Genomic DNA, 27,764 nt, shown 5'->3' with positions numbered 1-27,764 from the left:
ATATGTGCCAAGTCGATAAATTTGTTTCTTATGCGACGCAACAAAGTCGTGTGCGTTATGTTGTAGAATAATGTTCGCCTCTCCCCACAATGTCTGGAGTATCACTAATGATCTATTGATCCTGTAATCCCGTTAAATCTCGTTACTTTCCTTTTGTCAATCACTGCAGCGAGAGTCATGTAAGTAATGTCCACTTTACTTCACTTACATTATGCCCTGTTCAAATACATTTCCTGGGGAAAAATATGGATTGAAGTTCATGACTGATTACTCAAATTATATGGTTTGTTGGAGACATTTTCCCTATGTAAGGAGGTTTTCATACTGAAAAATAGTTGTTTGCTAACTGATTGTTACAGGCTTTTATAAAGACTTTCTTTTGCATTGACATACTTGCTCTGGAGACTAATAATTCAAGTCTCATTTATCCATGGACAAGACTCAATCACATTGTTATAGTAGGGCAATATATAACCCCTTCACATTACCGTTATACGCTTCTAAAAACAATAAGATTTTAACTTTGTTATTAAATTAGACACTTAAGTGATTTCATTTTATAACTATGCTATGTATCTCAGCACAAAGAGGTTTGGCCGCACAAGTGAATATTTCAACATTTGCATATTGATATAACGTCTTAAAAATCTTAGTGGTTTGTTTATCTTGAAATTTATCATTGCAAAGTTAATTTCACAAATTAGTGTGGTCAATATGATGCAATACTTATAGTAGAAAATAAGAATATATGTAGAAGAAAGTACATACTGTATTTTTAAACAGGTTGTATGACGAAAAAAACTTTTAGTGAAAATAATATACAGTGAATACACATCCTCACTTTGTTCAGAACAATAGTACTAGTGACAATTATTTTATATATAAAAGATACCAGACAGGAACGGATGCTTTATTTTTGACTTGTGCATAGAACATCGTCAAGGAAATAAATAGAATAAACAAATTTTACATAACACGTGATTAAAATCACACAAAGCTTTATATGTTATCCCGCGCTATTAGCACTAATATGTTTAGATTTGTCGGGTTTCTCGTCACACCGACATTATGGCGACTGTCCACCTTTATTGATGGAGGTTCACTTAGTGTAGATAATACCAGGTGCTTGAGTAGAACCACCGCATTTCTGTAAGATAAATGAACTGAAGTCCTTGGTCGTGTTCGAACCATATCATGATATACAGTAAGAGACAAATGTTTTGACGTGATCTACATTTAAACATCGCCCAAGAATGTACTAGCAAAAGTTTTGCAAATAATTACAAAACAAAAACAAATTAATAGATAAAAATAACAATGAAAGAACAAATTGGGTTGACTTTGTTTTACGAAAAAAAAAGTACTTGATAAGCTTGTATATATAATCTACATTTCTAACCATAATTTTATTATACATGCAGCTTTTCTATATATCTGACCGAATTTGTTATATAATATTTGAAACATTCGAGTCTTTCCATTAATGGTATATTAACATTTGATATGATAGTGTCTAGCCACGGTATGATAAAATGTAAACAAATGTCGTTGTCGGAAGACACATAAGGAGAATTAAACAGATTCGTTTATTCTTAATTGATCAAACATGGTCGAGTCAGATAGTTAGAGAATGTTAGATGCTTCAAAATCCATATCAGTTGTTTTTCACTTAACAATTGTTAACTCCCTTGGCCGACATTTTTAGTGTCATTATGCCAAAGATATGATCAAAAATATCTCTTAATTCGTGAAAATTGATAAAATTCTTTAATTATTGGTGCTATAACAATATTTTCTTTCATATGTAAAAAAAGAATTTGATATTTCACCTAAATCAGCTGTTTATATTGTTGTTTTCATATTTTGTCACTTATATTATATAGATAATTGACCCCAAATTATATTGCATGTATTTAGAGATAATTGACCCCCAAAATGGCTGCCATTCTTGACAAGTGCGGTAAACAGTGTAAAAATCAGAATTATCTATTTCATTTCTGAGGAAAAATGAAAAAAAGAGAAGAAACAATCATGTAGTTACGTGGTTAAATAATTGGCTCATTTACTTCAATTGACCTTTTAATAAATTTCTTCTTTGCTTAGCGATTTTGGTTGTTAAAATTTATCAAAATGTAAAACGTGAGAATTTGCTTATGCGTCCAAAAGCCTTAAATCGTATCAAAACGTAAAATTTAAACTTCTTACATAGATAACCTATGAGAAAGATATGCACAAGATAGTAAAGAAATATTTTTTAGAAATAAATTGAAAATCGTTTATTTTGTGTTATTCGTGCCCGATTTAATTGAGTGAAAAGCTTTTCAACTTAGGCCATTTTTTCACAATTAGAATAATTATTCTAGAAGAACGAAATGAGCGAATTATCTGAAATTGTGCACACAAGTTATTGGTTTAGACCTACATCAAGTGGAAATCTAATCTCGAGAAAATATTTTCAGTTCCGTCAACTCAAAAGATTTTAGTGTAGTCCCTTTAAACTCTCTATATAATATTTAACTTTAAACATCTTCTATACATAAAGGATCTTGCTTCAGCTGTCATATAGTCTTTTAGTGTGTATAAAACGGAATTAAGCAAATTGTTGTTATACATACGAGTTTTTTTTGGTTCTTTTACGAGATTAATAGAATTTGATATTTAAGACAATACATGAGATTATGTTGATCAAATGACTCAAATCTGTGAAATAAAATGAGATAAGCATATTTTGACGTCTATTTAGGTTTTGATAACAAAATGGTAAAGAAAAGAATAAAACATATATAGTTTTATGAAAGTTATCTGTAATTGTGTTGATGATATTTGATATTATGCAGCTATGGATCTCTTCAGCACATATGGAGCTCTGAATAATTTTGACGGGCGAAGCCAAATCGTGATAAATGTTTAAATAAGGATTTGTTTGAATGTTAAGCATCTTTCGGTGGTTAGAATACATAAAAAAGTATTTTGTGTCTGTAAAATGGCATAACCTTCATACGTATTTCATTTTAGAGACACCATAACCCGGGTTTATCATGCACATCTGGATCAGTGGAACTTCACATATATTTTTTACCAATGCTCAATTCTGTCATCCATATGGGGTTCACCCCCGTAAGAACTTTCCAACTTCAAATACAACATGTGTGATAAGGAAATTTTCGGACACGGAGCAAGTTGAGTAAAATAGTGATTTGATAGGATTTTTTTGCACACTGAAATTGAAAACGAGGTGAGATAGTACAATAGTGATTTTAAATGAATATTTGGACGGGAAAATGGAAATAAACCTAAATTGCATCCAATAATGATAATTTATATTGAGAGATCACATTGGTTAAATTTTATAAGGTTTGTTTGATAAAAAAAAACGTAGTGGCTGTATTACATAGAAAACAAGCGACGTCATGCGATACATAAATGATAAAACATAAAAGTAAAAAGCTGTAACAATATTCTTAAAATATATTTATCGTTTTATTGTTTGTAAAAGAGACCATGGTGCAATTAAGAACATTTCAAATTCAAGACAATCATATGTGCTTTAATGCGTTTGTCAGACTAGATTTATAATCAAATGATGTGCCCCTTTCCCACAGGAAACATATGAAGATTTCTATTTACTTAAACAACATTTTGTTTTCTGACTTATCATCAGATCTGGAAAAAGATTTGCGAATCTTTGTTTCTATATTTGGCCGTCTTTAATAAAGAGATATTTGTGATCTATGATAACAATTTATTCTAGATCATTCGTCCTCTATCACTAATATGGAAATGATGCATTACAGTTAGTCGGTGTTACTATTGTGTCCGAAGTTTGACGGGGGAGGCCAAAAAGTTGCCATTCGAGCTTGTCAAAGTTCTATTTCTTTCCTGTCGAATTCAGTGAAATTCAAAAATACCTACCACCCCACTCCCATTAACAGTAAGTTACCAACTAAGGTAATTCATAGTGTTTGCCATGAGCTTAATTGATTAATTTATACTTTTTGCAAAATCAAAATTGCACACTATTCACATATTTAGATAACTATTAGTATATACTCGTTTGTCATGAAGTCAAGGACAAGAGCCCCTTTTTCGATTTACTGTTAAAGTTATGAATAGCCCTTGAACGTCACTTTCTTAATCCATCCCTGGCAATATAACCAGCTTACGACAAATATGTGGCCGAGTCGGTCTTACGTTCGATAAAAGAACGGTTTCATAGAATACAGAACACATTATTGTTACAAATACTTTCCCTCCAAAAAAAATCTTGAAAATCAGACCAACCATATCCCCCTGCCGAAAATGTTTCCTACAGTCCTGTAACAACAATGATAGCATAGCACTGCCAGGACAAAAACCTGTTTGACATAAATACATTGTCGACTTTTCTCCTGTTGCCAGGTTTCTTTTTGTTAATTTTTTGGCTGATGTGCTTGCAATTTTATATACTTTATGACATCTCGTGATTGATTGCTTAAGTACAACAAAATTGAACATTATACTATGACGTCAAAAGATCATAAATCATGTCGGCATTTCAAGGTCGGTATCATTTATTTAACAGTTTAAAACATTACATATTACACGTCATGCTTACATTGAATGATATCATTTATATATGAAAATATTGTTTCTTAAAGATTTTTTCTTCTTAATAATCTCTTTTATCATTGTAATGACAATAATAAAATAACGACGATGTTTACGTATATTAAATCAATTTCTAACAACATTTACACGTGTGATGTGTTCTTGCCTTTGTCAAAGAAAAGTCAATATTAGTTATCTAGATATATAAATTTATATAAAAATAATGTGCTATAGATCTTATAATAAATGTGATAGAATAAGTTTTACTATTATAAGTTGATTTTCTTGGCCGCAGTACTGCTATTGGATTAGAAATTTTCTCATTAAGTTTTCTTGGAAGAAAAAAAATGCCCGTTAATAATTCATATTTGGCCTGACAATGAACGCTTTATTCTTCTTTCTTTTTTCAGATGTCTACGGCAATTAATATGTTCTGCCTAATCGAGTTCATGCCATAAATAGAAACCTTTATCGTCAATTATACGAATCAATATTTAGCAGTAGAATAAGACGTTTCCCTGTTTACATCTTAAACAAGATATGGCTAATTTAAAATAGTGCACGTGCTCAACTTGTTTTCGCTAAAATTATATAGCAGACCAGCTACTTATTTCGATTTCAATATATTACATGGTTAACATTAAAGAATCATAATTAAAAATTAACCTTATAGAATTATAATGATACAGCATTTAAATAACAATGTACTCGAAAGGAAACCAGAACATATTTTATGAAATGTATCAAAAAATTAACTAAGTACGATTAATTAATCATTTAAAGCTTATCAACTACAAAATAACAGATAAGTACAATATGTAACAAATAATTAGTGATAACAGTAAGTAAGAAAAGTAAGTTAAAATAATTTGAAGCATATTAGAAGTAAAACAATGTGTAAAAGGCTTTTAAAATATAAAACTAAAAAAATTCTAAGGCCAATGAGCCTTAAAGTCCCAGGTTATGACTCATAAAAAGTGCCATATTTTTTATTGTTCAAAAACGTTGATAATTAAAATGTCTTAAGAAAAAAATCTACATTGTTATATTTCGAACTAGGACTTATTTCGGAAAAATGAATTGTGTACTTAAATACATAAGGAACTGATTTTACAAAAGAATACAGCTATTGGTTCAATAGAATCTTCAAATGACATGGATTTGGCTGCTGTGTTTGTTGTTCTTTTATTGCCTCTTACACTTGTGTTGACATATCAATGACTATGTTTGTCAAGTTGTTTTATTACCTCACCACAAATTATTAAAGTGTAATAATATGAGCGGATATTTGTTCGTTTGAATTTCCACTACAAGATGTACATTCTACGATCCCATTAACCATAAAAACTGTACAGACTTTATAATAAAGTGCTTTTTGTTCTGAAATTACTTTGTTTTTCCTTGAAACGGATATGTTTGTTACTTTTTTTAAAGATTGTCATTAAACAAAAATGTATTAAGTACACGTTCTGAAAATTATGAAACATATGTAGACCAAATGATAAATTAATATAATGCAGTAAAATGAAATCCTCTAAAAACTTTCAAATACTTTTGCATGACACAGATAGAAAGATAAATATAAAAGGTAATGAATTTTATTTAAGCAAGCATTGATTGGTTTAGAATAAATGCACGCATGTTTGCCGTTATTATTAACCTTCTTATACTTGATTACAAAACATATTGTTCAGTATGCATTCTTTATAACCGGCCAAAAAGAATTAAACTAGAAAATGATTTTAAGAAGCTATCAAAATGATGTCGAGAATAGGTCAACGTTTCGCCTTAAAATGAACATGTTAAGTTTCCATTGATAACTGGAGCAATTAATATGTTCTGCCTAATCGAGTTCATGCCATAAATAGAAAACTTTATCGTCAGTTGTCATTAATCAATAGAAAGTATGGGAAATAGAAGTTTTCCTGTTTATATTCGTACCCGATATGGCTAATTTACGTGTTACAAACGATTCGGTTCACTCTTTGATTTACTCTGTAATTATTTAATTGAACAGATCATTGCAGATAGCGAAGTAAAATGGATTGACCGATTACCGAGTGGCTGTCTGTTTCACGGAGTTGCGTCGCTTTGAATTTTTTTCAGTGTTATTCTAATATATGTTTACATGTCATTATAGTTTAAAGTTTGAGTTAGTAAATTATTAGACAATGTATTACCTTTATTTTGTTTTACATTTGGTGTGTTTTTTTACAAAAAAACAAACAAACTTGGGTAACATGTCTATAGAATGTCGAGCTATACCAGTATATAGTTTGAATACTCTGAGAGTACTGTTCAAAAGTGATGTTTTTTTTTTAAACAAATGTAATACCAAAACAAATGAATATTGCGAAACTAATATGGAAATGATAGATAAACAACAATGTTTTTTTTAATCGCCAAAACTTGAGTTGTTTTACGTATATTATACAAGTATATTTGGTTAGAATCTGTATCATAGTTGATAGTGCGTTTTATGCAGGAAAGCTAGTAATGTTTTGTGAAATATTTCATGATGTTTAAATAATGGAAAAGTTTAATCGCGTTGATATTTGTCTTTTTGTTTTCAATTTATTTGTCAATTCAAGATCAATATCGTTAAATGAATATGTTACCATTTGACCTATTTGCTGAAATGTATGTTTGTATTTATGCTACGTTATAATGTCTCATTAATTTAACTTCAGAATTATTATTAAAACATTTCTCCAAATATTTTTCATTTTTTTCCGAATAAAATACATGTAATCTATACATAGAAATACCGGATACTGTCGTTTTGTAGACCTTACAAATTTCTATAACGATTACCATGTTCTGTCTAATCGAGTCTAGGCCATAAATAGAAAACTTTTATCGTCTTGTCTAATTGATCAATATTAACTACAGGGATTTTTTTCCTGTTTATTTCTTTCACTTGGAAAACAGCTAATTGAACGATAACAGATTCTAGTGTTTTTCTCTAAGATGCACAATTAATGATTATTATAAACACCTTCAACTTTTATGCCATAGAGGCGTTCCATATGTACACCTTCGACTTTAATGCCATAGAGGCGTCCCATATGTACACCTTCAACTTTAATGCTAAAGAGGCGTTCCATATTTACACATTCAACTTTAATGCCATAGAGGCGTTCCATATGTATATACACCTTCAACTTTAATGCCATAGAGGCGTTCCATATGTATATACACCTTCAACTTTAATGCCATAGAGGCGTTCCATATATACACCCATAGAGGCGTTTGTAGGAGAACATTTGTCTCCGAGCACATTTGTCTCGGAGCACATTTGTCTCACGAAGTGTGACCGATGTGTTCGTAAACATTCATATTTGCGACAAATTGCAAATGAGATAGATGTGTTCGACACACAATAGAAAGGACACTCGAAGCACATTTGTCTCACATTTTTTCGATAAAATTCATAAAAGGTAATAATTATGTCCATCTGTATACCGGCTACCAGCCATTGTTCTGTGTTTTCTGTATTTATAATACCGTTTTTAGGTCACTTCCGGTCAGTCAAAAATTCTCTGCCTCAACATAGGAGTCATATATTAAATTTAAGAATATCCCTGTTCTGCATGTCACAATGAAAATTTCTACAAGTGCAGCACCCAGAACCTAAACACATATGCAGCAAGTCTATTCTTATCGTAATCAATTGTGATACGTTTATTTTCAATGCTTTTATAAATGATATATGGCACTAGAAATATTCTTAGCAAAAACAAAATAGTATCTACGGTGGCATAAGGGGACATAGAATTTTCTTAGTTATTTCGTGCGCACACGATAGCTTTTCCGTGGCCACGCGATACTATTACGTCTGCACGCGATAGCTATTACGTGCGCACGCGCATATGTATTGCGCATTTGGACCCTGACCGGGATACTCGCATGAATAGTTCGAAGCCCCGTGTATTTGTCGAACCTACAGCGGTTAGGGACAAGTGGTGTTTCGAAAACACTCGGCCACGGAGGCACTTAAATGATCCATGGAGAAAATAACAAAACCATTACACACATATTTTGTTTTCATTAGAAATATATGTACAAAAAGCCGTCAATTTCCAAGAATTGCGGCTTTCAGATTCGCCATTAAAAAGGCACTTACAACATGCATGAGTTCCTAAAATAATCCGGGTAATGCCATGATTATGACATATCGGGCCACTCAGAATCGGGCGAGACGCGACATTCCGATGAGACACGAAGCGAGGCACGATATTGTAACAGGAGATCTCGCAATGTCGAAGTATCACGTGCCAAGAGATTTCAGAAATTAATAAATTTTTACTTGTTTAGATAGGGCAAGTATGACTTTATTAATATTCAAATAATGATTTTTGAGGAAGTTAGATGCTTGTAACCCAAAGAAATTCGCGATAAATGTGAAATAATGCGTCATAAAAGTAGCAAAATGTAAACAATGCAGTACTTTGACTTCAATACAAAATTCTAAATCACTTAAACTGTACAAACTGCAACAAAGCAGCAGATGAAAAATGCTTCAGGTAATTAGCCAATGAGTAACTTTTTAGAGCTAAAAAAGTATACCAAAAATAAAAGGCTTTTGAGGAATACAAATAAAAGCATTTCTCAGGCATAATGGGCCTTAAAGTTATTTTATGTAGACTATAAAGGAAATACTACATAGCGGTATATGACCTGGAATCAATTTCTTGTCTCGCGTCGACGAACGAGACGCGAAGCGAGACGCGAGATTTCGGCGAGATGCGGAACGAGTCACGATATTGTATCATTCAATATCAACCGATTATGGTGTTTCGTTTGGACATAAGTTACATTTTTGTCTCCCTGAACAGCTATGCACAATGGTACAAAGGTGAAATTGAGATAGTACGATGATTAAAACACGATGACACGATGGTGAAATCACGATGGTGCGATGACACGATAGAGAAACTAATATCGCGTTTTCATCATCATGCCATCGCAGTTTCATCATTTCGTACCATCGTATTTTCACCATCGTAACATCGCCTTTCATCATAGTACCATCACGTTTTCATCATCGAGCCTTCATTGTTTCACCATCGTACAATTGTTGTTTCACCATCGTAGAATCGTTGTTTCACGTTCGTACCATTGTGTTTTCACCATTGCACCATCGCGTTTTCATCAACATTCATCAACGTACCATCGTGCCATCGCCATTGTACCATCGTGAACGGGATTAAGTATGTTTCAGTGTACGCCTTAAGGTTAAGTCAATCAATTTCTTGCATAAGAGATATTATAATTATTAGTTCACTGTAGGTTTTCATAAAGAAAGCATAAGCAAACCTATTGATGATTACACTTGAGGTAAAACGGCGAACCTCGATTTAAAAAAAAGAATTTCTGCCGTGGGGAAATATGTGACAAGTAAATTCATAAAGATGACATGAGACAAATATGCTTTCTTGTCCCTTAAAAACACATGAGACAAATGTGTTTTCTTGTCCCTTAAAAAATTTGATCGGAGCACATTTTGTCACACAAATGAGTTTTTTGGGGTAGACATTTGAGGTCCCATTTGTCTCATGTGGGACAAATGCGACCGCATCGGTCTTACGTAAGACAAATGTGCTCCGAGACAAATGTGCTCCTACAGGCGTTCCATATATCTCTTGTGACAAAAAAAAATACTTAACCAGAATTTTAGCTGCTGAGATGAAATTTCAATTTGGTTATTTTTAAAAATTTTAATGTATTATGTAAGTCGTACATCTTGAAATGATATATTAATTTATAATATATGTGATTTAATGCTTAGTTTAACTTGAATATTTCTGTAGGTACTACTTACCGTACTAGTATGTCCCTTTCACAGTTTATTAACTCTGCCTTTGTCTTTTATATTTTAATACAAATGACATTTGCATAAATTAGGATTTAATGTGATGTTTTTTTGTAAGGTTCAGTTGAAAGGTTATCTTAATCCTGAATTTTTACAAATCGTTTCTTAAAAATATACATTTTAATTAATGTTTGGTCGTTTCAAAACTGAATTTATTCAGTTTTTCCGATGAAATTGATAGGGTTATGAACTAACGTTTCTTTTTCCTTTTTGAATGTTGATAAGAATTCGTAATTCAAGAAGCAAGACAGATGGCTTCTGCAAGAAAACAAGACAGAAGTATGCAAATAAATGTATATGAATGTGTTGTATGTTCAAAATATCATATTAATTTCAAGTTGTATGTCTACGTGATTTCTGACAAAGTACATTTCTCTGTATAAATTTGTAACGTTGGTTATACCAGTATTCTATTTATTTCCACTTTACAATGATGATAATACCCTATGTAGTTTTATGTCAAGTTCATATTTTACCAGGATCTGCTAGCATCTCATAATGACCGGCTTGATCAGGCACCTAAAAACATATCATAGGATATCACAACATATCACAGCATGTCACAACATATAACAACACATCACAGCAAAACATAACATATCACAGCATACCACAACATATCACAGCATGTCACAACATATAACAACATATAACAATATATCACAGCATATCACAACATATCACAGCATGTCACAACATATCACAACACATCACAGCAAAACATAACATATCACAGCATATCACAGCATGTCACAACATATCACAACACATCACAGCAAAACATAACATATCACAGCATACCGCAACATATCACATCATATTACAACATATCGTTTCATATCACACCATATTACAACATATCACAACATATCACAGCAAAACATAACCTATCACAGCATGTCACAACATATAACAACATGTGACAACATATCACAACATATCACAACATATCACATCATATCACAACATATCACATCATATCACAACATATCACAGCATATCACAGCATTTCACAGCATATCAGAATACTGAAGAACTCTTCCATAAATACGTGTCTAATTTCAACATGACAAATGCACTAGTTACCTGTTTGGACGAATGTTAGTAGTCTTACGACTATCGTAATGCTTTTGGAGGCTAAATGTGAAGGGAAAATTGTTTATAAAGACATTTTAGTTTAAGTCTACTTCAGTAACTTTACATTTACTGCCAAGGATAAAAACCGTTACCTTCAATGATGCCCGATTGAATACGAAAATATAGGAGTCACATTTTGTGTTGTCTTAATATCTTGCATGAGCTATTTGTACTTGAACGGAGACGAAATAAATTCAGGATAGAAACATAGACGCAAATGTATCTCTGTTTTGAGTGTTTGTGTTTATTTAAACTTGCCACCAGTGACCCATATTGGCGAGTCCTCCAGATGAGTATTAGTCATTTTAAATTTTGGAGACAGAAAGATGCAACAATTCCAGAAGATCTTGCTGGTTCTTTAGCGTGCCAAGTGTTTAAGCACTCATACACGGGATCTCGTTTTATAGTCTCATTCGAAAAAAAAAGTCTGGCAATTTTAGTTGACCAGCACGGGAATCGAACCTACAATGTCGAGATTATAAGTCTTGCGCTCTAATGAGTGAGCTATTCGGGCTGGGTAAATCTCTGTTGTTTTAAAAAAACACACAATATTTAATAACCAATTATTATGATTATAATTATCATAATAACTATTATTACGTGTGGCCGAGTGGTTTACGCGTCGGACTAGAAATCTAAGGAGTGTGTTTAAACCCTGTCAGGAGCAAGCCGTTGTTTCCTTGAGCAAGAAACTTTAAATTCGTTGCTCAGTACGGTATGGTTCCAGGAACGGATTTGAAAGTGTTTCAATAAGCTTATAGCTTCCAACACAATCAAACTAAAATGAATTTGTATATAAACTTATAGATTTTTCCATGAATTTAGCGGTTCATGTGGTATAAGCAAATAAATAATTACACAAATGTACATGAGCAAAGCATTGCTTGTTTCAGATTAAAACCATATGGGAACAGTTCTCCGCACACAAAAGTGAGTTAACACCTTTATTCTATCATTTAACGTATGTTACGCCCAGGCAGAATTGTGAACGTTACTGTAATAATTTGATGCTCTCTATACAAATTAAAACATTTACCGACGTTTGTTATTTTATTTTTCTTTTAGTAAATTAAAACAAAATTGTAAAACTATTCACAAAATATGTTTGCATTTTTGATTTGTTTGTTTTGTTTGGTTTTACGGCGCACCAACACAATTTATGTCATATGGTGTCGAAACAATAAAGATGATTTTGGCTAACCTCGGATGTTACAAACTTAGAGCAACATTAAGGATCAAAACCACCTCACCTGCTGGAGGTAAGAGATGCATAGGCTCCAGTAATTCAGCCCATTTAGTCACCTCTTACAACAACGCTTGGATATACGGTAGCTGCAATTATGATGCCTGGCATAAATGTCAAAGTTAATGATGATACTGGATGCCGACATAAATGTCAAACTTTATGATGATAGCGGATGCCCGACATTAATGTCAACGTTTATAATAAAACTTGATGCCCGACATTAATGTCAAAGTTTATAATAATACCGGATGCCCGACATTAATGTCAAAGTTTATAATAATACTGGATGTCCGACATTAATGTCAAAGTTTATGATGATAGCGGATGCCCGACATTAATGTCAAAGTTTATAATAATACTGGATGTCCGACATTCATATGAAAGTTTATAATAATACTGGATGGCCAACATTAATGTCAAAGTTTATAATAATACTGGATGCCCGACATTAATGTCAAAGTTTATAATAATACTGGATAGCTGACATAAATGTCAAAGTTTATAATAATACTGGATGCCCGACATTAATGTCAAAGTTTATAATAATACTGGATAGCTGACATTAATGTCAAAGTTTATAATAATACTGGATGTCCGACATTAATGTCAAAGTTTATAATAATACTGGATGTCCGACATTAATGTCAAAGTTTATAATAATACTGGATGTCCGACATTAATGTCAAAGTTTATAATAATACTGGATGTCCGACATTAATGTCAAAGTTTATAATAATACTGGATGCCCGACATTAATGTCAAAGTTTATAATAATACTGGATGCCCGACATTAATGTCAAAGTTTATAATAATGCTTGATGCCCGACATTAATGTCAAAGTTTATAATCATACTGGATAGCTGACATAAATGTCAAAGTTTATGATGATACTGGATGGCCAATATTAATGTCAAAGTTTATAATAATACTGGATGCCCGACATTAATGTCAAAGTTTATAATAATACTGGATGCCCGACATTAATGTCAAAGTTTATAATAATGCTTGATGCCCGACATTAATGTCAAAGTTTATAATCATACTGGATAGCTGACATAAATGTCAAAGTTTATGATGATACTGGATGGCCAATATTAATGCCAAAGTTTATGTCAATTTTTTGATGATACTGGATGCCCAACATAAATGTCAAAGTTATCGATGATACTGGATGGCCAACATTAAAGTCAAAGTTTATGATGATAGACGGTGCATCGTGTAGACTTACTGGTCGTTATTTTAAGATAGATTATTTGTGTTCCTATCAATATGTCAATTTTATTTTACTGGTTACTTCATTATAGCAATTCTGTATGAAACAAATTTAGTTATAAATGGTCCCAAAGTTGATTTATGTACGCTACATGCATTAAATGTATTGACATATAACAGGTAAACGATTTTAATTAATGTCTGTGTTTTTATTTATGCATGTACAATTATGTACAATGTTCTGCTTACGTTTCGTTTATTCCAAATGTTCTGTTGATACAAAGTCATCATTGGTCCGTTTAATTCTGTTGATACAATAGTCATGATTGGTCCGTGTCATTCTGTTGATACAATAGTCATCATTGGTCCGTGTCATTCTGTTGATACAATAGTCATCATTGGTCCGTGTCATTCTGTTGATACAATAGTCATCATTGGTCCGTGTCATTCTGTTGATACAATGGTGATCATTGGTCCGTGTCATTCTGTTGATACAATAGTCATCATTGGTCCGTGTCATTATGTTGATACAATAGTCATCATTGGTCCGTGTCATTCTGTTAATACAATAGTCATCATTGGTCCGTGTCATTCTGTTGATACAATAGTCATCATTGGTCCGTGTCATTCTGTTGATACAATAGTCATCATTGGTCCGTGTCATTCTGTTGATACAATAGTCATCATTGGTCCGTGTCATTCTGTTGATACAATAGTCATCATTGGTCCGTGTCATTCTGTTGATACAATAGTCATCATTGGTCCGTGTCATTCTGTTGATACAATAGTCATCATTTGTCCGTGTCATTCTGTTGATACAATAGTCATCATTGGTCCGTGTCATTCTGTTGATACAATAGTCATCATTGGTCCGTGTCATTCTGTTGATACAATAGTCATCATTGGTCATGATTGGTCCTTGTCATTTTGTTGATACAATAGTCATCATTGGTCCGTGTCATTCTGTTGATACAATAATCATCATTGGTCCGTGTCATTCTGTTGATACAATAGTCATCATTGGTCCGTGTCATTCTGTTGATACAATAGTCATCATTGGTCCGTGTCATTCTGTTGATACAATAGTCATCATTAGTCCGTGTCATTCTGTTGATACAATAGTCATCATTGGTCCGTGTCATTCTGTTGATACAATAGTCATCATTGGTCCGTGTCATTCTGTTGATACAATAGTCATCGTTTGGTCCGTTTCATTCTGTTGATACAATAGTCATCGTTGGTCCGTGTCATTCTGTTGATACAATAGTCATCGTTGGTCCGTGTCATTCTGTTGATACAATAGTCATCATTGGTCCGTGTCATTCTGTTTATACAATAGTCATCATTGGTCCGTGTCATTCTGTTGATACAATAGTCATCATGAGTCCGTGTCATTTTGTTGATACAATAGTCATCATTGGTCCGTGTCATTCTGTTGATACAATAGTCATCATTGGTCCGTGTCATTCTGTTGATACAATAGTCATCATTGGTCCGTGTCATTCTGTTGATACAATAGTCATCATTAGTCCGTGTCATTCTGTTGATACAATAGTCATCATTGGTCCGTGTCATTCTGTTGATACAATAGTCATCATTGGTCCGTGTCATTCTGTTGATACAATAGTGATCATTGGTCCGTGTCATTCTGTTGATACAATAGTCATCATTGGTCCGTGTCATTCTGTTGATACAATAGTCATCATTAGTCCGTGTCATTCTGTTGATACAATAGTCATCATTGGTCCGTGTCATTCTGTTGATACAATAGTCATCATTGGTCCGTGTCATTCTGTTGATACAATAGTGATCATTGGTCCGTGTCATTCTGTTGATACAATAGTGATCATTGGTCCGTGTCATTCTGTTGATACAATAGTGATCATTGGTCCGTGTCATTCTGTTGATACAATAGTGATCATTGGTCCGTGTCATTCTGTTGATACAATAGTGATCATTGGTCCGTGTCATTCTGTTGATACAATAGTCATCATTGGTCCGTGTCATTCTGTTGATACAATAGTCATCATTAGTCCGTGTCATTCTGTTGATACAATAGTCATCATTGGTCCGTGTCATTCTGTTGATACAATAGTCATCATTGGTCCGTGTCATTCTGTTGATACAATAGTCATCATTGGTCCGTGTCATTCTGTTGATACAATAGTGATCATTGGTCCGTGTCATTCTGTTGATACAATAGTGATCATTGGTCCGTGTCATTCTGTTGATACAATAGTCATCATTGGTCCGTGTCATTCTGTTGATACAATAGTCATCATTGGTCCGTGTCATTCTGTTGATACAATAGTCATCATTAGTCCGTGTCATTCTGTTGATACAATAGTCATCATTGGCCCCTGTCATTCTGTTGATACAATAGTCATCATTGGTCCGTGTCATTCTGTTGATACAATAGTGATCATTGGTCCGTGCCATGATGCACATTGATGATTGTTGTATAAATCAGGGTCTTTTAAATTCTATTCTATTTTTATTTTTTTATTTTATATATATATATTTTTTTAATTTCTGCTCTTTCCTTTTTTGTAAACAAATATTTTATGCATATTTTAAATGTATTTATAATTGTCCTTTATAAAATGTAATTTATTGCCCGTTGCCTTATTGTCGTTTTTTATTGCACCAATGTATTTTCCCCCACCATTTTTGTTGATAAAAACACAAACTACCAGTGGGAACCATTTTATTAAAAAGAATTATTATTTAATTTTCTTTACATTCAAACATTAGACTAACATAAAAAGACATGGTTTTTACACACTTAATTACCGCGTGTCATCTTCGTACAATGTTACAATATTTACAATGTAATTATAATATTTAATTATGTATATGTGTATATACGTGTATTTTAATATTTGATATGGGTACTCAAAATTAAAAAAACAAACCTTTTACGTGTGCCCTTACTATTGGATAATTAGGTATATTGCTATCTACAGTCATTTAATAGGAAATTTGTGATAAGAGTTTTCTGTATGTATCTTGTTTATTCCTGTAGAAAAAATAAGATGTTGAGCCAGACACCCTTGACCTGTTAAGTGTTTTGGAATATTTTATTGGAGCCATCTTGAAATCATCCTATGTTATCTTATCATATTGAGTTAGTATCCAGGGAAGAAGTTTTAAATATATATCTGCTTAAATTACCCGATGTTTTACATTTCTATTTGTACGTGATCATTATCTAGTACCCTATGTTAAGGTATATGTTATCTTATTTAATATTATAAATGATACAGGCGTTTATATTTATATTACATGCAGTTTTGATGTCCGTATAATTATGTTGACTTACTTAAATACATGTATATAATTTTGATTGCTTCTTATGGTCATCATATATCCTTAAGAGTTGATTTATGACGAATTTTGTAATAAAGTTTGCCGTGCAATACTTGCACATATATAACAAATTCTAAGCACAATTCTTTATGTAACAAATCTTGATCTTGCAATCTCTATATCTTGTGTTTTACTATTTGTGCCATATTGTCTGGATACACATGAAGGAATGGTCCAAGCTTCTTACATGATAAGTAAACATTGAATGTAGGGTAAATTCGTTATTAGAGGTTGTAAGGAGTGGTATAAAATTACACAAGATTATACTCTAACACTGTCGCTGACTGTCCTAGCTTGTAATTACTGCATTTGATATTACAGCTACGAGAATTCCTAGTATTTAATTGATATCTTCTTCTCTTAAAGAAATCTAGCATTTGTCTATTTAACCAATGAGTTCCTTATAAGAGTATTGATTATGCCTGAAATATTTCAGCCAAGAAAATATACATGTTACCAAACATATATGATGGATCATCAACAAAACACATTTTCATTTCAAATCAACAAAATATGTTGATAAATTTATATTGTTTTTTAGAAAATCAATTTCGAAATTTTGTTGAGAACTTGCCTGGTTGGATACTGTATCCCAAGTTTACCATGTAATAAAATTACAAGTTTCTAGTATTCAATAACAAAACTTTAATAACAAAATTAATAGAATAAGTCTATCAACATAACAATTTGTAGCCACATAAGTTATACATGTAATCATTTTAAACAGCATAGCAATTTATTTAGAGAACAATTAGAATATATAATAAATATATTAACTACCCATTGTGTTTTCTAATGTATGTGTATGTCTATTTTTATAATGATCAAGGTTTTTTACTTAGCCTGAGAATGGCACATGTCATATAGTGTCAATTACTAGACAAAGAACGACTTTTTACAACATTGAAATTTAATCATATTGTCAGTGTATTTTGATTTTTATGTCCAGGGATTTTAAAGATTTATTTAAATTGCTGGTTACAACGCTTGTATCTTGCTACAGGACGTATTTTACGTGATTTGTTTGATTGGAAAAAAAGTTTTATTTTAAAATTTTGAAGTTCACAAAGTGATTAAAGTGCCTTCACAAGAAATCTAACGTTGCAGAATATACCTAGTGAATTAAATAGGTATTAATATATGAACTACTTGTATGTAATAATTTATGATTCCCTAGGATACATACATATATACAAAGATTAAAAATAATATCTCAACTAGGATACATATATACATAGTTTTGAAAATATTTGTTGAACTAGGGTACATACATTTATACATAAATTAAAAAAAATATTGCTGAACTAGGATACATATATACATTTGTATATAGTTTTGAAAATATTTGTTGAACTAAGATAGATACATATATAGATTAGTCAGCAATTCCGACTGGGTTTGAAGGAATGTGCTGTTTTCTAAAGATAATTAACAATACAGCATCTCTCATGCCCCCTAGCACCGGCCAAAGCAATACTCAATCTTCAGCCCTTACGAACAATTGTTATGATTTTGTTTTCACGTTTATGTAGCTGTAAACACGTATACATACATTTATACAGACATTTTTAACATAAAGTTCATCATAGAATTGTTAGATAGGGGAAATAAAGCAAATATTGCTTCCATGGAAAAATATGTTTTGAATTTCTTTCATTCTAACTCGTCATTATTAAATATAAATGGCTAGCATGCTTGCCGGATGAAGGTGTATTATAAAATAACATCTTAATATTTGTATTATTTCCCTTGTGACTTTTGGAAAAATTCACAAATATATTCATTAGAAATTAAATAAAATATGTTCTAATCAAGCAGTGTAACTCTATCGCATGACAGAACTTTTATATAGCATGTTAGACTAAATTACATACGAAAAACAGACAAATCGGCTTTTATTTCTTTAGAACTTTAATTAAAGTATAAACTATGTAAATCTTACACCAAATTTGAGAAATTAAGAAAATCTTTATAACTGTTTATATCAACAATGTTATAACCAAAAGTATGTCATATGTTCAGTATGACGAACAAGAGGCGAACATTGCACGTTATTCTACATGCAACCTTAGTAATGACTTTAGTGGTCCAATTTTACATCTCTTATTTATTCCAACAAAACTGTAGGATTATTTGATCAAAAATTGAGAATAAAAGCATCAGAAATAATTAATTATTGATCAATTATTTGTACTTTGGTTGGAAACAAAACCTTGTTTATATACAGAGAGGGAGAGTTGAACTAAATATCAGTTTATTAGTGGACGCTTGTGGACAATATATCAACATCAGTGTAGAATCAGCAATATCTCACTCAATAAAACGCTTTCAAATCGGCTAGAGCAGGCACAATAAACTCTCTAAACACAGATGTAAACACAGATTACTATCTTGCCGGAAGCACAACATGTGTGTTTAGTGATGTTATATTAGTTCTTCATTCAGTTTCATCCTCATTCTTACCTAGTGAATTACGTTGTTTGAAAGAGGTGAATTTGACTTTAACTAAATGGATAGTTCAAAAACATCCAATTACTGTTACAAGTATGAAAAGAAAATATGTTTGTAATCATTCTAAATGGTTGTATAAGGGAAGAAAAATGCAATGTAGCTCATTTGCAAATCTGGTTTATGTTTATGTTAGATAAAAGTAGCTTTGTTCTGTATTTATTAATTGCTAACTCACAAAAATATAATGAAGCATAAAATATACTCATCGTTCACAGTTATTAATTATATTCTTTATCTTACATTCATTTTCGTATATAGGTTGAATGTGCAATGATAAACATAATGTTACTGTTTGATATACTCTATAGCGAATACAAAATTACAAAATGTCTGTACAGAAAAAAAACAGTGTTTATTTTATTATTATTATTATTTTGATGTATCTCAAATAATTATTATCTTACAAGATATGAGATTTTCTTATAGTATAGGAAAGTTTTTTAAAGGGAGCAGCTTGTGGTGATCTTGGGCAAGTTTAATGTAAGCCTACATAAAACAGCATAAAAAACAATTCATTTTAAGATTCTATTTAATAAACACAGGTAAACCGACGTCTAAATACGTCAAATTTACCGCTTGTCAGTTGTCACGTCATGATAAACATTTAGTCAACAATGAACTTAAGAAATACGTATATATATTATTGAAAACAAGTCCTATCTTGTGTGTTAACACATTTTAAGGAGCTCAACTAAGGTCAAAAAGACTTAAATATATACATTGGATGTAAAATAAAACAGTTTGTCATCTTTTTTTTCAATTGAAAAATGGTTTGTTCCTACGAATGGCTGATTATTCTATGTTAAAATACATGAAGCAATATGGATCAGCGTGAGTTTTTACTGCAAGGATTCTGATCGATTTTAAAAATGACTATCATGAAACAGGGAAAATATTGCCCGTTATAGTGTGTTTCCTTGAAACGTGTTGCTCGGGAGACATATAATATTGGAAATGTATTTAACAGCGTCGTGCATCACGAAGGAGATAGTGCAAGCTAAAACCGGCAATTTACTTCTAAAAAATATTCTGATGGGGCACATAATTATATAGTCCATAGGCAAATATGCCATTTAAAATTTTCTATCTGTCGAATTACTTTTCTGTGTTATTTCAAGGAAGAAAGTGATGTTTATTTCTAGGAAAATCTTATTACGATCTCAAATTAAATTGAGTCTGTACATTTGTATCGATTTGATTTGATAAATTGGTATTCATATTGAAGATGGAAAATCTAGCTAAATGTTTCTTAATTACGAGGTCGACATCCTAAAGAGAAAGTATCTTAAATGGGAAACAGAATTCTCCATTCTTGACAATATAATCTAATTCCAGCTGCTTTGTGAAACTAAATTGTCATGACTTTAATTTTTTCATTTAACAAAAATATCCCAAATATCGGATAAAAAGTTTCAGTTCATGCACGGGTTAAGCGGATCATTTCTCGGAGCTGATAACTTGATTTTGTTTTCTGTTCCACATGTCTGTTAGTCAGTCAATGCCTCTGTTTGTCTGTCCGTCTGTCTGTCCGTCAATGCTTTTATCTGTCTGTCCGTCAATGCTATCATACGCCCAACGTTTTATATAAGAAACTGTTAAAACATTTAGATAAATATGCCTACAAATGTAGACAGGATGAATGCCCATGTCAATATTCGTTAAAATGTGAACCATAATTTGGATTCAATCACTGAAAATGTGAGAATTGTATTATTTTTGCCTCATTTATTAAACAATTCTTAAATCTTCGAAATGTAAAAGTATGAGGCTTCTCAATATGAAATATTGCATTCAATATTATATAATATGAAACATTAAACATTTAGTAATAGAATAAATATTTCCTTATACCCGCATCATCGAATGATATGAAATTTAACATACACAGTAGTTTTGTATAAATATTTCTGGATCTTTAGTTCTGTGTAAATCTAGTCTCGCGTCGCATTCATAGACTAATAAATAAATTCTGTTACATAAATGTATTAGAGTATTTATGGAATCAGTGATAAACGGCATCCTATGATAACAGAGTACAACATATAAATTGTATGTATATCGTCGATCAGAACTTTAAACCTTATTTTCTAAATTGGACTGGCGGTCCGTCGTATAAACTCAATCCATTTATGAAAACAGAAAAATCCTCCCAGTCTAAGTAAATTCTTACCATAGACATCCCGGTGATTTGTTTCTTAGTCGGCAGATTGATTTTATGTCATATTGTGGGAGAGGAACCCTCAAACAGGAGGTAAACTAGTTTGTCATTCACCAAACAAATACAATTCAATTACGGACATGTCCCCTGTGAAACGGGAAGAAAACCGTTATGTCTTATATTTGTCCGGTAGCAGTTTTCTCAGAAATGGCGTGTTATTTGAGAAATCTAACACTTGTGTTAGACCATGCTAATTATTTCCTAGTCGAGTAATTGAAAAACAAAAATATGTTGTTTTTTTTAACTTTCATTTTATTTGTGAGATCCTCTCATAGTTTTGTCATTTTGAAAAGAAAAATGATTTCGTATTTACTTAAGTTAACACCTCTTGCTCCAAACATTAATTTTAAAAAGTTTTTTTTAAAGTTTTTGTTTTTAAAAGTTGATTTAAAATGGTTTGAAAAACTTCAAATGTTGACATATCTGATATTGTAACTTTTTGTCTCATCTGTTTTAGAGATATTTTTTTATTTCACGGATCATTTTGTTAGGATAGTGTTATTTACCTCCGTAGTTTGTTCTATCTAGAATATTATTATTTACTACCGAAGGTTAGTTCGTAAAGGAGAAAAGTGGTCTAGTGGTTATTGTGTCTGTCTCTCACCTTAGGGTTCGTTGAGTCGAGTCTTAATGTGTCCTCACTTGTCAACAGTAATGGTTTGTTGTAGGAGAAGGGTTCAAATATACTAAGGCAATGTTAAGTTAATGATGCTCTTGTAAGTCGTTCGTTACCGCCCGTTCAGAATTTCTAAGAGTAAAAAGAAGATTAAAGGATGTTATTATATTGTTTTATATTGCCACACGATTATTCTAGTGTAGCCTTTATGATGATTAACTGGTACCTGATATACAAGTTGCTAGAAAAGGCGACAAAGCATTTGTTTCTCCTCTAGTATGTAATTATAGTTCTAAATTGGATAACGGAAAAACAATGTATTTTCCCGAGTAATCCACGCGAGAACATTCACGATGTATATAATCATGTAAAGAAAACATAAATGTGACCAGAAGAAGACGAGTGTTTATGTCTGTGGTAAATTACGTTAGAAAACATACCACTTAATCTTTTGAATCTTTTGCTAAAAAATAATTATTGTTTTTTGTATGTTGTTTTCTTTTTTTAATTTTTTTTTCTCTCTTTATATATGGGCAAGAAAAGCTATGATACATGAAGCTATTCATGACAATGAAGAAAATAATATTTTGTCGCGAACCAAGTCAATTGTATGAGTCTATTTTCCTTCTTCTGCTCTGTTATTTTACATTCAATTATTCCTATTAAGGATTGGAATAAAATAGATGAAATCGTGGCAGAATCATTTTATAAGCTCGACTTTTTTTTGAAAAAAAGAGGTATTGTTATAGTCCTGGCGGCGTTGCCGTTGCGTCCGCAAACTTGTACCTTGATCATAACTTTTTTAGTTCTTGGTGTATTGTCTTCATACTTGGCCACAACAACCCTTGGGACAAGACCTTTCACTAAACCACACTAACCTTGACCTTCATCCTTAAATGACCTTGACCTTCAAGGTCAAAAGTCCAAATTTTGCTTGTTCTTGCTGTAACTTTGTTATTTTTGTCTTCAAACTTGAACATAATAATCTTCAAGGATATTCCTTAAAAATAATCAGACAGACCTTGACCTTCACTCATAAATGACCTTGACTTTAAAGGTCAAATTATTGAAATTGTCTTTTTTTTGGCTATTATTGGCTGTAACTTTGTTATTTTTGAATGGATTGTCTTCAAACTTGAACATAATAATCTTCATGGATAGCCCTTTAAAAAGAACCAGACAGACCTTGACCTATACTCATAAATGACCTTGACTTTGAAGGTCAAATTATTTGATATTTTCATTTTTTTTGCTATTATTGGCTGTAACTTTGTTATTTTTAAATGGATTGTTTTCAAACTTGAACAAAATAATCTTCAAGGATAACCGTTAAAAATAACCAGACAGACCTTGACCTTCACTCATAAATGACCTTGACCTTGAAGGTCAAATGATTGAAATTGTCATTTTTTTGCTATTATTGGCTGTAACTTTGTTATTTTTGAATCGATTGTCTTCATATTATAACAGAACATTCTTAAGGACAAACCCTTCATGTTTCTTGGGCTCTTTAATGACCTTGACCTTGAAGGTTAAATTATATATATATATATGAATGCCTATGTATAAATATACAAAATATATAGACAAAACTATTGTGACAAGACAGACCGATTAAATTTATTCAAATGAAACGTTAAGATTTGTTCAAATGAAACGTTAAGATTTGTTCAAACATTTGTTTGCTTTAAGAAAAAGTAAAAAGTCGAGCGTTGCCCCCGCCCGGCGGTGGCTCTTGTTTAACTTCATGCTACTTAGCCTTTTATAATAGCTTAAATATGAAATTGACATAAAAACGCTGCTTTAACTTTTTCTTTACTTTTGAAATTATTCGAAAAAATATACATACATATATAATTCCGGGTAATGTTTTAAGGAACCGATTTTTATGTTCTGTTATAATTAATGGTAAAATGAATAACATTTGTCTTTTCTTATTTCCGCATCATTAGAAGTATCTTCCAAGAAAAATCATACAATTCTATGAAACGTTACCAACTGCAAATAAACTACATAAAACAGTCTCTAGTTTTCAAAAACTAGAAACGCAGGATGACATAAAATAAAATCCTTTAACGTGAGTTGAATATCAAATACATCATTAAGCAGTCAAATTCCATTTGATATTTTGAAGGAAATTGTATTTTTTTTTTTATGAAATTCACATCTTTTTCCTCCTTCATTTAAGATTTTATGTACAGATATTAAAAGGAAACGTTAGTGTACAGATTTTGAAGTTTTAAACTACTGGGAAAACTTTTGTTGTAATTATGGTGTGATGATGAAAACTAGATATATTATGAAATATATAAACGTATATAATACAACAGTCTATATCTTAATAGGTTATAAACTGTTTGTATTTCAATAGCATATATCTCAATAACATATATCTAAATAACTTATATCTCAATAGGTAATATCTCAAAAGCTTATATCTCAATAGCTTAAATCTCAAAGTCTATATCTAAATAGCCTATATCTCAATAGCTAATATCTCAATAGCCTGTACCTCCATAACATATATCTAAATAACTTATATATCAATAGCCTATATCTCAATAGCTTATATCTCAATAGCTTATATCTCAATAGCTCATATCAGAGTAGCTGATATCTCAATAGCTTATATCTAAATAGCCCATATCTCAATAGCTAATATCTCAAAAACTTATATCTCAATAGCTTATATCTCAATAGCTTATATCTCAATAGCTTAAATCTCAATAGTCTATATCTAAATAGCCCATATCTCAATAGCTAATATCTCAAAAGCTTATATCTCATTAGCTTATATCTCAATAGCTTATATTATAATAGCTCAAATCTTAATAGTCTATATCTAAATAGCCTATATCTCAATAGCTTATATCCCAATAGCCTATATCTAAATAGCCTTTACCTCAATAACTTAAATCTGAATAGTCTATATCTAAATAGCCTATATCTCAATAGGTTATATCTCAATAGGTTATATCTCAATAGCTTAAATCTCAATAGTCTATATATAAATAGCCTATATCTCAATAGATTATATCTCAATAGTTTATATCTCAATAGCCTATATCTCAATAATTTATATCTCAATAGCTTATTTCTCAATAACTGATATCTCAATAGCCTATATATCAATAGCTTATATATGTACGTTATAAGGTCTGTTTGTTTGTCTGTCGTAAATGAAATATATCAAATAGGTAGGTTTTGTGTCTCTATATACATGCATTGCTCTTTTCTGTATTTGTTAGATTCTAAATACTTGAAATAACAAAAACACCACTCTTGCATCTTTATTTTCATCCATTTTATATTGCAGATAATAGAAAAATTATCATATTGGGCATAATCATAATCTTTAAACTTTATTTTTGTGTACTAGTGTTATAATATTTCGCAGTATGTTTTCTTTGTATCTCAAAAGGCTATGAAGAAGTTTTGTTATGTCAATATTATTCTTTATGTCACTTTGCCAATATCTTATGTCTATAATTTCGTACTGCAGACAGACTATATAATTTCTAATTTCAGGCTGTCAATATCTAATGGATAGTTTTAGAAATTTGTTGTTTGTTGTAAAATAATAGCCGTACTCATTGTTTTCAGGGATTTGTGATCAACCATCCTCATTTTCATTTTTAAGATTTGTGTTATTTATACATAAAAAATAATTATGACTTTTTTTGCGTAATAATTAATACATAAAACTTTACAAATTAGAACTACGCTATTTCTTCTTAGAGGTAAAGAACGCATTGAAATTCACTAGGAACTGCAATGTTTCAGGTTATTAAATATATACATTTGTAAATGGTATGTACGATATCGAATATAAATATAAACATGTTTACATTATATGTATTTTCAGTCTGCCTATAAACGATGGTTGTGCTCAGTATATAATACCTACTATACCACAGATGGACAAATTAAACCATGCATAGACTTCTGTGATGACGTTTCAGAATCATGTCCGTTCTTCCGTCCGCACGGAGAGACTCTTATAGGAGAACCGGGGTTCTTATGCAAAGGTAAGTCTACAATATACCATTATATGAGAACAATAGGCTCATAGTGAGGTTTTCATGTCATCTAGTTGGACATGTTTGTCTGTCTGTCTGTGAGTTTAATTGTCTGTTTGCCGACTATTTTTAGCTCGACTTGTTCGAAGAAAGAAAGAGCTATTGCTATAGTCATGTTGTCTTTAACGTTGGTCATACTTTTTTATTTCTCAATGGATTGCCTACATATTTTGACTCAATAACCTTTGTCAATACCTTCAAGTTGCCCTGACTAAACTTAAAACATAAATGCCCTTGACCTTCAAGGCCAGATATTCGAATTTTGCTTGATTTTAGCTATAATTGAATATAAGTTTGTTATTTATGAATGGATTGTCTTCATACTTGGACACAATAATTCTTAGGACAAGACATTTTTGCAGACATAATTGATTATGACCTTCTCTCATCAATGACCTAAACCTTGAATGTCAAATTTGTGAATTTTGCTTAATTTTTACTAATATTGGTTATAACTTTGTTATTTATGAATGGAATGTCTTCATACTTAATCATATCTACTGTAAGGACAATGTCTAAAATATATCGTTCCCAATTTGACCTTGACTCGTAAATGACCTTTACCTTGAAGATCAAATTATTGTTATTTATTGGCTTTAACTTTGAAAGTAATGAATGGATTTTCCTCATATTGGCACAACAATCTACGAGACAAGATATAAAAGAATATTGAATTTAACTTGACCTTGACCTTAGTTTAACCTTCACACTACAGTTCAAGTTATTTCATTTTGCAACAATTGGACATTTCTTTGTTATTCATTAATGGTTTTGATTTATACTTGGGCAAAAGAACACTTATAACAAAACTGACAAGTAAAGTAATCAAAGTATGACTTTGACCTTTATATAACCTTGACCCTTTATGTCAAATATTGAATTTATGTTATATTGTCATAACTTTGTAATTTATT

At 31.4% G+C, this 27,764-nt stretch overlaps 1 protein-coding gene across 1 annotated transcript in view; it reads left to right on the top strand.

Moving 5' to 3' along the window:
- LOC132739133 (uncharacterized) overlaps nucleotides 1-27,764 on the top strand; it is a 114,155-nt gene that overhangs the window by 78,250 nt on the left and 8,141 nt on the right. The window contains exon 3 of the mRNA XM_060726788.1: nucleotides 26,637-26,799. Coding sequence (XP_060582771.1) covers nucleotides 26,637-26,799 — 163 coding nt within the window. The remainder of the gene's footprint in view (nucleotides 1-26,636; nucleotides 26,800-27,764) is intronic.

This window comes from Ruditapes philippinarum, unplaced genomic scaffold, assembly GCF_026571515.1.
Source record: "Ruditapes philippinarum isolate M1 unplaced genomic scaffold, ASM2657151v2 ctg511_1_1_1_1, whole genome shotgun sequence".
Lineage (NCBI taxonomy): Eukaryota > Metazoa > Mollusca > Bivalvia > Venerida > Veneridae > Ruditapes > Ruditapes philippinarum.
This window is presented reverse-complemented; position numbering and strand designations above follow the sequence as displayed.